The sequence below is a fragment of the Copadichromis virginalis genome, linkage group LG13, assembly GCF_057382275.1.
Source record: "Copadichromis virginalis isolate Kocher_CV1m ecotype Utaka linkage group LG13, C_Virginalis_male_GT1.1, whole genome shotgun sequence".
NCBI lineage: Eukaryota > Metazoa > Chordata > Actinopteri > Cichliformes > Cichlidae > Copadichromis > Copadichromis virginalis.
Window position 1 is genome coordinate 25206978 of NC_140630.1, and position 11149 is coordinate 25218126.

Sequence of the window (11149 nt, forward strand, 5' to 3'; positions counted from 1 at the left end):
TTTTATCCCTTGCAGCTGTAACTGTAATGCACAGACACCACCGACGATGAAGGTGGCGGTGGCGGGTGACCAGAGTTACCTCAGCACCATCCTGAGGTTTTTTGTGGAGCAGCTAGCCAACAAGACTCCTGACTGGCTGAGTTACATACGCTTCCTGGTGATCCCCATTGGTAATTCATTGATTTATACGAAATCCATACAGGCATATTCTGTAATTTTAGCATTTGTTTTATATATAAAAATCCTCTCCACAGGCTCTCATCCCCTGGCAAAGCACGTGGCTTCTTTTGACAGCCGGTTCAACAGCATCTTTATGGACACTGCGTGGAGGGAGCTGTTCTGCAGGACAGAACGGCCCGCCTCAGGTAGGACACGCAGCTCTGGTGTCTGCATTTCTTATGTGCAGCCAACTTGAAAGGGAAAGAAATTGGGTGGGAGCAGAGGTCAGGGGCTGATGAATTGGAGAAAGAGATTTCTTCCAATTGCAAAAGACAGCTACATCCTGTTTGAGATCATGGCATTATTCCGTCTTCCTTTAAACTGCCTGCTGCTGATTAAGAAGACCGCCAGACTGTCAGAAGTCTTATTCTCATTTTTACCCCGAAGCTTCTAACACATTGTAATATTAAAAACAGAGGTTGTTGTTTTTGAAAAGGCACATCATCATAACCTTTTTGGGTTTGTTTGTTTCAACTTTTTCCAACATCTCCAACGATTTTAGCTTTAAACCTCCCAGCTGTGTGCCAGTTGTAGCTAATTAGTCTGAAACAATAAAGTAGGAATCCGTAGGATTAATCCAAGCAGCCAAATCGAAGACATTTGCGTGTTTGATGTTTATTTTAGGATTTTCTTGTTAACTTTAAGCCTTGAATATATTTTTTTTACACTCTCACTATGTGAGAATGTTACATAAAATGGCTCACATAAATCCATGCTTAAGCCTCTATTCCAATCCAACTCCTCCATTATCACTTGTTCTGCCCAAACATGCCTGATAATCTTCACCCATCCTCACCTATTAATTCCCTCCCTTTAATCCCCAAAGGTGCAAGAGTCACAATGTTACACATGGTGTTAAATCATCTCAAAGCAGTTGGGTTGAACCAAAAAACAAAAAAGATCTAGAGCAGAGGTCTTTTATTCTTAACATAAGGTGTGATCCCGACACTGAAGGCAGTTTGTAATAGGACCGACTTTGAGTGTTCTCAGTCGATTAAGTGCCGAGAAGCTACAGGTCAAAATGAATTGATTAAAACTCAAGTCTATATTTCAAGTTGCCAAAAAAAATTGCGCCCCAAGATACGAGCGACCCCCACATGCATTTTGTTTGACATATAATTTATCCCGTGTGTCACACGGTCGACTTCACCCACATTTTAATCACATTTTACACTCAGCAGCCCCCATCTCCTTAATTCAGTGGAATGTGAATGATGAATGCACAGTCCCCTAGCACACCGCTCTATGTGAAAATTACCATTTGCATCAAATGTCAGCTTGTTAGCAAGACATAAAACAGGAGAGGCTTGTTGTTAACAATCTATCTCTTTGCTCCCTGAAGATAACATAGATGTAGCAGGACGAATCATTCAGTATCTGGCCGGTGCCAACGTGTCCCACCAGTTTCCCATCTCAGAAGCCATGCTCACCTACAAGCAGAAGAGGTAAAGTGACCGTGCTTATTGAAGTCGTGGCTTATTCATCCAATGTTTTCTGTATTTGAGCATGCATCTGTGCTTTTTTTGTGCTCTAAGCAAGTCTGTGTTGCAGTTATTCGTAACTGATAGTTCTGATGTTAATTTTCTTCTATGTTTCCAAAAAATGAATCATTGAACTAATGTTGCATTGACAGCCCATCATAAACTAGCACTTGTAGTGAATATCAGCTAAAACTGCATGAGGAACATAATTAGATGAATGTGCATGTAAGCATGCAGCTGCAAGAACATGCATTAAACACACAAAGCGAGCGTCAGCTCAGTTTCCACACTAAACTCACTTCTGTTTATTTTGACTTGAATGAAAGCAGGACTTGTAGGTTTTGTATGATTTGATAAAAATGTTAAAAAGTCCAGTCTAGGTGTCTCACAGTCACATCTGCAGACAGAGACAGTCCACTGCATTTCTCTGTGCATTTGCTTGTTTTCTTTCTGAGATTTGACCAAACCCTTCCCCCTTCTTTGTGAGAGTGGCTTCCTATTGGTCAGAAGGTACTAAATACAACACAGTTTTAATGCTGTTGCATTCCTTCTCCTCCCCTTTCCCCCCTTTTTGATTTGCATTCAAGGAAAAGAAGTTTGTATTTTGATTTTTACATCAGGTATCTAATTCAACTCGTGTTTCGTTTCCCCCCCCTTCCCTATTTTCCCTTCTCCATTTGGCTTGAGCTCCTCTTGCTGTGTCTTAACATTTCCCTTTTCACTTTCGATACTCACTGTAACTTCACTTGGCACTCTGTCCCAGCGTGTGTCTTTGGTTTGGTATGACTTTGATTCTTACTTTGTCCTCCGTGTTGTTGCTGTGACGATTTGCCTAACAACCTTAAAATAAATATTCACAGCGTGGATGGTTTGCTGACTTACAATATCTAACAGTATATATGTATATATGATGCTACACTTAAAACCGCTCCTTGTTTTATTATAGATGCAACTGTTACTGCAGGGCCAAAAGAACTCCATATCAGTCACAAGATCAGCTGTTTTGTCACCTAAACACTGTTTCACAACATTTTCAGATTATCTTTTAAAATCTATAAAATGTACCAAAAATGCTGATGATGTGAACAGAGACAACACAGTATAAGTTAAATTACATTCCCATTCGAACAACTAAAACTGAACTCTTAATAACACTGCTAGTGTTCTGAATTGCATGAATGATACTAACTACTGACAAATGCGTTTTGTGTGCACAACAGAGTAAAGCAAAGCCTGTATGCAAAAGCTTGACAGTTAAGATTATTTTGTAATTGTTATTTTTGGAAGTTTGTTACAGCTCACAGTGGTGCTCAGATACCTGAATGTTGTGCTTACAGTCGAGTTGCTTCCTGTCGGGCAGATGTTTTTTAGAAATAATACGTGGGTATTACGAGTTGACACACTCAAGTTTTAATAGTGCAAGTAGATTTAGCATGTCCATATTTTATAAGATGTTTTTTATTAGGATCTTGTGAATGACCTGACACACAGTAAAGAGGTGGTGCAGTTCAGTCCTGATGTAGTTGTTCGATAATGTTACTGGAATTCTGTGTAATGAAGCAAGGCATTAAAATGTTTGGGAAGTGTTGTCCTGCATATGCGTATGGGAGTGGGTACCAGCAGTGCTTCTTGTGTTGTTTGATGTTGCAGCAGACTATTTTTGTAAGCTCATTAAAGACTAAGGAAGAATCAGTGACTTGTTTTAAAAGTGTCACTGTTGGACACTTGCAGAACTATGGTGCTAACCGTTTGCACTCTGATCATGGGCCTGAGCGTGCCTCAAACTTTACGGGATGTTGACTGTCATCCTGTTTTTTGTTTGTTTGGATAGGCATGTAATCTTGGACATAAAGCAGCCACACAGTTACTGCACAGATCCAAAACAGTCGTGTATTTAAAAGCAGACACTTGTTGTTATCGTCCTGGTTGACAAGAGAGACCCCACCTCCCCGTCTTCTTCTGGTTGTAAGGAGCAGGTCCTCTCATTCATCTCATTGTATCGTGACTCCCCGAGATGATCCCATTCCACCCAAGCCAGTCATGTGCCATTTCCGCTGTGATGGGACATGGTGCAGGCCATGCCACAGCCATCTGCCCTCCAGGACCATTGAGTGTTCATGTGCACCTCTGGAGTGTTGAAAGTGTTTCAGACCCACCGTTGGTCAAACTCACAGATTCTTTTTGTTCTCGCTCTTTTTCACAGCCCTGATGAGGACTCCTGTCAGAAATTTGTGCCATTTATTGGGGTAAGAAACACATTTGTTTACCATGCAAACATGTCCTGCACTTTTTTTTTAATTCATTCTATATTGAATATTTTCTTTAACACTGGCTCTTATTTTTGTTACAGGTAGTGAAAGTTGGGATTGTGGAACAAAGCCTCTCGACCTCAGGTAAGAAAAGCACATTTTTAAAGATGTGTTATCAGTTTAGTGTCATTGGGATTTTACTCACAGGATACTGACCAGGAAAATAAAGAGAGAAGCCCTCTTTTCCTACTTAATTCAGTTATAGGAAGAGTTGGCATAATCTGGAAAGCATTAAATATTTTTTAGGCACAGTTTTCACTTACAGTGATTTTTTTTCCCCCCCTAAATCTGCAGTGGACTCAGATGATGCCATGGGAGGCAACACAAGCATCTTGTCCTCCCCGACGCCTCCATCGGCCGGTCCGTATGGAAAGGAGATCGGGGGCACGCCCCCACAGTCCCCCTCTGTGTCCACCACCCTGTCTGGAGCTGGGTATGAAAAGCCCACGTCTCTTATTAAAACAACTACTCATAATTGCCCACATCACTGTAGCTTTCAGGGTAAACGGATGTGGAAATGAACAAACCACAAACAAACCAAAGCAAAGCCATGTTTGTTTCCCTTTGTAGCTCTCCATGTTCGGGCAGTGAGGTGATGGGGCTGCAAGTGGACTACTGGACATGGCAAGGCCCCGAGAAGAAGAAAGAGGGCGAGAAGAGAGACATAGGACTGAAGAACACCCTGAAGAGTAACTTCCGTTCACTACAAGTCAGCCGCCTTCCCTGCGGCGGAGAACTCACTCCTCCACCCAGCATGGCTATGACTGTTGTTACTAAGGAGAAGAACAAAAAAGGTACACTTGGAGGAGTTGCACATAGAAGTTACTAAAAAATCTTTTTCAAATTTGTATTTTTGGTTTTATTTGCTTATTTTTCTCCACTCTTTGAAATTTTAGTCTCCACTCTCTTGTTGTAGTTACAATGAACAGTAAAAAAAACCAAAGCAGGCAGAACCAGATAGATTACCTCATTTATTCCACATTTTCTATTTCTTTCTCCAAATTATAGCCGTGATTACTGAAAATACAATTATATTGAGTCAGAGTCACATGTGCTGTACACAAAAAGATTGGCGGTTCAAGGAGGAAACACAAATCAGCCTCAGGGGGTCACAAGCCCAGATAAATGGGAGGGTTTTGTCAAGAAGGGCATCTGGACTGAAATTTATGCCAAGTGAAACATGTGGACACATCCACTGTGGCGAACTCTTGGGAAATAAGGGAGCAGCTGAACGTAGCTTTATTTGGGTGTGTTGTACCAGGAGGAGCTGATGTCAAATCAAGTTTGTGGTTTCCAGCAGAGATGTGAAGCAGGCTACAGAGGTCCAAATGTTGTAGTGTTCAGCGCTCTCTGATGCTGACTCAGGCGACATTGTTTGAGGCAGTTTATGAGGCTTCTCCCAGCAGGCTCTGTGCAAGTAATGCAGCAGCATCCTCCATGACCTGTGAAACCAAACTTTGTGGATTTCTCATTATTAAAGTATTTTTTTAGCTCTTTTGTATATGACTTTGCTTCTTTCTCCCTTCCCAGTGATTTTTCTCAGCAAGAAGCCGAAGGAAAAAGAGCTGGACTCTAAGAGCCAAGTGATTGATGGTATCAGCAGGTTGATCTGCACAGCCAAGCACCAGCACACGATGCTGAGAGGTGAGAGCTGAGAGCCTCCACTGTTGGAGCTCCACTGCCACCTTGTGTTCATAATACAGCGTAGCCATCATGTTTTTCTCGTGCATTTAGCTCTGTCTTTTCTGCCCTTAGTAACTATTGACGGAGTGGAGTGGAATGACGTCAAGTTTTTCCAGCTCGCTGCCCAGTGGCCAACGCATGTCAAACACTTCCCGGTGGGAATCTTCGGTTACACAAAGCCCGTGTGACCCCGGGCGCCACCAGAATCTCTCGGCTCTACCCGACTCAGCGAGAGGCTGCAGAAAATTAGAAGAAAAACCGACATCCTCCTCGTTCCTCCCGGCAGTAATAGTTTTCCTGTGGAAATCTTACTGACTCACAGACTCACACGTTCAAGACAAAATTTCATGTTGATGTTTTTGATGTTGTTGGATGTTGCTGTTGTTTTCTTTTCTTTTTTACACACTACAAAACAGAACAAGTACTAATTTGTAATATTTGCGCTACCGCCTCGGAGGTATTTTGAGGTTTTTTGACAATTTGCCACATTTCGATAATGGCAGCTGTGTTTGCACTTTGTTTTTGTTAACATTTTATTATTTCTGTGAAATCCTACATTTATTGTTACTCTATAGACAATGGAGGAGTGTGATGGTGATGTGCAGTGGCGTGCGTGAGGTTGTTGGAGACCGTGTTTGTGTTTCGTTGTTGAAAGTTGGAATATTGCTGTGAATCTAGATGGAATCCTTTTAACTCACTGCTCAGTTTTCTTACTCGTCCCTTTACTTTCTCAGTAAGGTAAAGCTTTTATAGGAAGGAACAGAATGTTCTTTGCCTCGTTGCTTTGAAGCACACTGTATACCTAAAGCAAGTCAAAAAAAAAAAACCCAAGTCGAGCAATGTATTTGAAGGTAGCTATAATGAATGTAGCTATGACACATTTGTTACGTGTAAGCAGAATATCAGATCAGTTCATTATTATTAATGCAGATGTTTTCCCTTTGCTGTTGGTGTACATGCAAACTGTACAGTAACAGCCACTTAGAAGCAGGGTAACTACTTATTTCCCCACAGCTGAAATGCCAAATTTAGTTGCGATTGCATGAGCTGTTGTGCTGTTTTTTATACTTTCCGCCTTTACATAATTCGACCTTCCAGGTGGAATTTCAGCATTTCTGTGGTTAAACGTGGTCGCCCCTGTGTTCAGCTTTACCTGAGCAGATCTGTCACAGACCTGCAGTAACTTAGCAAAAACTAGACTGTGCAGTGATGTGCCAAAGTCGAGTCCTTTTATTTTTTTAAACAGTCCAGTCACAGGAGTATCTTGGCCAGGCCTAACTTCATAGTATGTCAAAGTGAAAACTCAAATTGTATATGTGATGTGTTTGTGGTCCCTGCGGAGATCAGTATTACGATTTCTGAGACAAATTCACCAGTTAGCGCTCCACATTTAGCCAAATCTAAACATTTCTAAGTGATTACAATTGTGTAATCTGCAGCTTCACTGTGGTTGGATGTGCACGTTACTGAAAGGGTTCAGCATTGCATAAGGCTATGGAGGGAATATTACAAATGAGTCCGTCTGACTCGGAGGGAGGGGACAGCCAAGTGCTGACTCGCTTTGGAAATATGATTACAAGTGTATGGAGTCTTGCCTGACGTCCAAGTCACTGCCCCCCCCCGTGTGTCTGTGTAGGTGTGCTCTATGTTCGATGGTACTTCCTGAGTAGTGTTACGTGAAACTTTTGCAATAGGAAACCTTTGGACAAAGGGCCTTCTCTATGAGGTTGTTGCTTTTTATAAAGTGAAGACTTAACAAGCTTTGATAGGCTGGCTTTTTTTTTTTTAGCATTGTATATAAACATGTACAAGATATACTATTGTGAATCACAAACTCCCCTCCCTCTTCCACTAAATTGAAAGCACAAATAGTATACCTTTATTTCTTGACATAAATGCCAAATATATTTCCAGAACTCATAACTATGAAGTACAATGCAAACACTATTAGGTATGTTTTCCTCATATACATTTCCCTGATGCACTTTCATATGGGTTTACACACATTGTAGCTCAAATTGGGACATACTTTGGTTCTCAAGGTAAAGTGTTAGGTGTTACTTTTGGAATTTAAACCACTACCTGTAGTCAGGAGAAGGCTCTTGATTTCTTTTTTTAACCATAGGGATGATGTGTTACATTGATGGCTTTAACTGCCATGTTTGGTCTGAAAACCCCATCATGGCTCATTTGTTACGTAACCTTTTTGCCACTAAATGTTGAGGTCTGTTTTACAGCTTCCACCACACGTGTCTGCCTGTGACTTGTACAGTCAAGTTATTCCGTCTCCTGCTTTTTGAAGAGTTCACCCTCTTTCAAGTCAGGAGCGCAAACCGAACCTTAAATATTTCAGCATTAAGTATTAACAGCGGCAGAGTTATGTGAGGGGAATTTGTCATGCGGGTTAGCTTTTCATATACTAAATAACAAGTGTATTTCAATGTATGTAACCTCAAGACTTTTTTTTTTTGCCCAAAATCCAGAGGTAGCATGGGGGCATTAAACAAGGCTGGATCAATGAGCAGGCATGCTCACTTTGCCACCGTGATTTAGCACCACAAACAAAAGAACGCATCATCAGCGTTGATCCTTCTATTCCTGATCTAGCTAAAGTTACATCATGCCATCTCATTGCTCCGGTTACTTGAAATGCCACCCAGTGTCTTTGCACAAACCCTATTTTAAATGACATGACAGTATTTTTAAATTTACCACTAAAAAAAAAATCTTAAAAAAAATAAAAATATGGGTTACTTCTGCATGTTTTACTATAGATGTAAATATGTTTTGGATTTTTATATTGTTTCTTTCCATGCTCTCACAAGCAGTTGTGTTTAATAAAAATTTTTAATCTTCTGTACAAACGGCTCGTCTTTATTTAGATTTATTTCTCAGAACAACGTTAGATTTCATCCCAAGGGATCAAAGAAAAAAATCTACAATCCGCTAAACATGTCCAACATGTGCCGTGTTAGCTCGCTGAGACTGAGGGCAGGTTGATGTAGACCTTCATCGGAGGCAGCGGTTTAATCTTGCGCCCTGCCCAGCCTCCCTTCCTCTGCCACAAGCCGCTGGAAGGGCGGATGCCCAGCCAACGATTGCGCCCGGCTTTGCCGATGATCCGTTTATTGTGGTCGACGTTGGAGATGCGTCCCACTGTGACCATGCAAGTCTCCAGCACCTGTGTGTGTTTACGAGACAGCATTTAGCCAAACTGAACGTGTCTTTAACAGCGGCTGTAATCCTATTCCAGATTACTTCACCTGAACCTGCTGCTTTGAAGGAAGCTGAACGATTGCCGTTCCATTTACTTTACGAAGCAAAACGCCGCTCGTGCCTGAAAACCAAATGAAACACAGCGTTCACTTTAGTAGCTTTTCTGAGCAACCTCGCCTTCCAGCAGCTTACATAGTGAGGGATACAGTACAGTAGGTTACCTGCAGCCCGGATATACTCTGATCCCTTCCCAGGTCGTAACTCCAGGTTGTTCACCAGCGTCCCCACAGGAAGAGCCCCCAGCGGGTAAGCATCTCCCTCATTGGCCGAAACTGCAAAATTAAACAATTCTCATTAGATATACAGGTTACGAAGGCCGACGAACCTCCAACTGAAAAACTTGGATCCTGTACCTGCCATGCGTCCAATAACCCCAGATGTTTTAATGATGTCTCCAGCCTGCATGTTCTCTGTTGCAATGATCCATCTTTTTCGCTCACCTCCAGCTACCAGGGCGATATCAGCAGACCTGCACGCAGACAAACCCAGCTTAGTGTTTTCAGTACTTTGAGCGTACACATTAGACTCCGGGCAGTAAGTGGTCTCACCTGCACGGGTCGTATCGCACTTCAACAACCTTCTCCTCAAAAGGCTGGCCCTCTCTGTTGGCTTCATACCGTAGACGATGGAAGTCTACCCACCGGTATCTTTGTTTATGACCACCGCCAATGCCATGTGTACGTATTCTTCCTGTAGAAGGAAGTAGGGCGGCAAACGCTTGAAAGAAAGCCACAAGCCTTGAATTCTGAGGCTACACAGGAGTTCAAACTTTTACCTTGAGCACAATTTCATACTTTAACTATAGCACCAGGCAGGTTTCTATTAAAATGTGTTTTACAAAATGTAACAAAACCTTTCCTGTAGCAGACTGCTACAAAAAATAAAAAAATCTGTTGAATCTAATCTGTTCTTTTGAAGACAAGTCTCTTTGGTGCATTCACACTACAGGCACTGACTCAAATGTGATTTTTTTTTGCAGTGTGACCTCAGTCTGAATTCACGTGACTTTCACTCCACTCTGAGTGTGAACCCCCTGCATCCACCGATGTCTGGGTATAGAGGGAGCAGGCATTAAGGGGCCATTTCACCATAAAAAGCTTTCTCTGTCCTCATTGATAAACTAGAAGATGTGCAGCATTTAAATGCCACCATAAACTCTGACTTCAGTGGCATCTTTTTGTTTTAAACACAGTGGCTACATAGTGTAGTGCTTTACATATTCGCAAAACAAGGGAAAGATCCCTGGTTCATTATGGAGAGGAGAAACAAACCCCTATGTGGCTGTATCTCAAAAACATCCTGTGAACATACAGCTATTTTTTTTTTACCACTGCACTTTACCTGTGTGATCTCTGCCTCCTGTCTTTTTCATTCCGATAGGCCTGATGGTGTACTTCTCCCTCTGCTTCCATCTGACCCTGTTCTGCTCCAGAGAGGCTGTGGTGAGGAAGCCTCTGCACTGGATCACCGCACTACTGGGCACCTGAGCTCCCAGCTTACTCCATGCAGCTGCCTGTCAACACCAAAAAGAGCCGCTCAGATTGTTCCTGATGTCATGTTTACTGTCTAAATATGGCTGACAGGACCAAGGCAGGAGGCGTTTTTACCTGAGAGGAGACCAATGCGGGCTGGGAGAGAGTCAGGGAGCGCAGGGCTCGAGTTAGACACGACAGCGCCATCACAACAAGGACCTGCAGACTGGTGAAGGGAGACACTGTGTTTAAAATCAAGTAAGTGCTAACATTTCTCCTGCTTTCGGCCCCGACTGTAGCTGACACAAATCGGTCACATAATCGATAGTTCGCCTGACTTTTATCGGTGGTTGCATATGTGCATCAGCTCTGCTTAGCATATCTTCAGTTACCAAATGACAAGCAAACGTGAACCACCGCTAGCTTAGCGTCTCTCTACAAAGACAGCTCCATCAGCTCAGTAACGTTTCTTTTCGGTTTTAATGAACAGATCTTATTTAACCCCTAGTCTGAGGTCAAGTGTGTGATATTACCGAACCTAACCGTAGCATTCGACTAACCTTTATATTTTAACTTATTTCATCCCGAGCGTCTCTTCTGCGTCCTTCGCAGTCCTGCACGCGATGTCGCGCAGTGATGACGTATGTATTGCTGTGTCCTGTCTGTCGAAGCGTCGAATGTGGTGGGTTGAGAAACGGATTGTTTTAGT

General features: G+C 42.4%; 2 protein-coding genes across 4 annotated transcripts in view; one reads left to right on the plus strand and one right to left on the minus strand.

Annotated features, from left to right (window-relative positions):
* LOC146695770 (phosphofurin acidic cluster sorting protein 2-like) overlaps positions 1-6544 on the plus strand; it is a 47355-nt gene extending 40811 nt beyond the window's left edge. For 2 of the 3 annotated variants that reach the window (XM_085478176.1, XM_085478179.1), the window contains exons 16-25: positions 16-170; positions 255-365; positions 1562-1664; positions 2288-2320; positions 3904-3946; positions 4051-4093; positions 4304-4442; positions 4580-4803; positions 5540-5653; positions 5765-6544. In XM_085478176.1, the coding sequence (XP_085334302.1) occupies positions 16-170; positions 255-365; positions 1562-1664; positions 2288-2320; positions 3904-3946; positions 4051-4093; positions 4304-4442; positions 4580-4803; positions 5540-5653; positions 5765-5880 (1081 nt within the window). In that variant the 3' untranslated portion in view covers positions 5881-6544. The remainder of the gene's footprint in view (positions 1-15; positions 171-254; positions 366-1561; positions 1665-2287; positions 2321-3903; positions 3947-4050; positions 4094-4303; positions 4443-4579; positions 4804-5539; positions 5654-5764) is intronic. The other variant, XM_085478178.1, reaches the window with a different exon arrangement.
* A 1367-nt stretch (positions 6545-7911) lies between these two features.
* Positions 7912-11090, minus strand: mrpl2 (mitochondrial ribosomal protein L2). Its single transcript, XM_085478180.1, has 8 exons — positions 11001-11090; positions 10576-10666; positions 10310-10481; positions 9517-9658; positions 9322-9437; positions 9130-9240; positions 8956-9029; positions 7912-8873 (listed from the first exon to the last, which is right to left on the minus strand). Exons 2-8 carry the CDS (start codon positions 10645-10647, stop codon positions 8664-8666), a joined length of 897 nt encoding a protein of 298 aa, XP_085334306.1. The 5' UTR covers positions 10648-10666; positions 11001-11090; the 3' UTR covers positions 7912-8663.
* Between the last annotated feature and the right edge of the window lie 59 nt (positions 11091-11149).

Bases quoted from the DNA above. Each gene is read 5' to 3' on its own strand.
- mrpl2 (XM_085478180.1), bottom strand. From the start codon at position 10,647: ATGGCGCTGTCGTGTCTAACTCGAGCCCTGCGCTCCCTGACTCTCTCC. The intron at 10,482-10,575 runs GTAAAAACGCCT...TGGTGTTGACAG, and splicing joins CCGCATTGGTCTCCTCTCAG to GCAGCTGCATGGAGTAAGCT. The intron at 9,030-9,129 runs GTAACCTACTGT...TTTGGTTTTCAG, and splicing joins AGAGTATATCCGGGCTGCAG to GCACGAGCGGCGTTTTGCTT.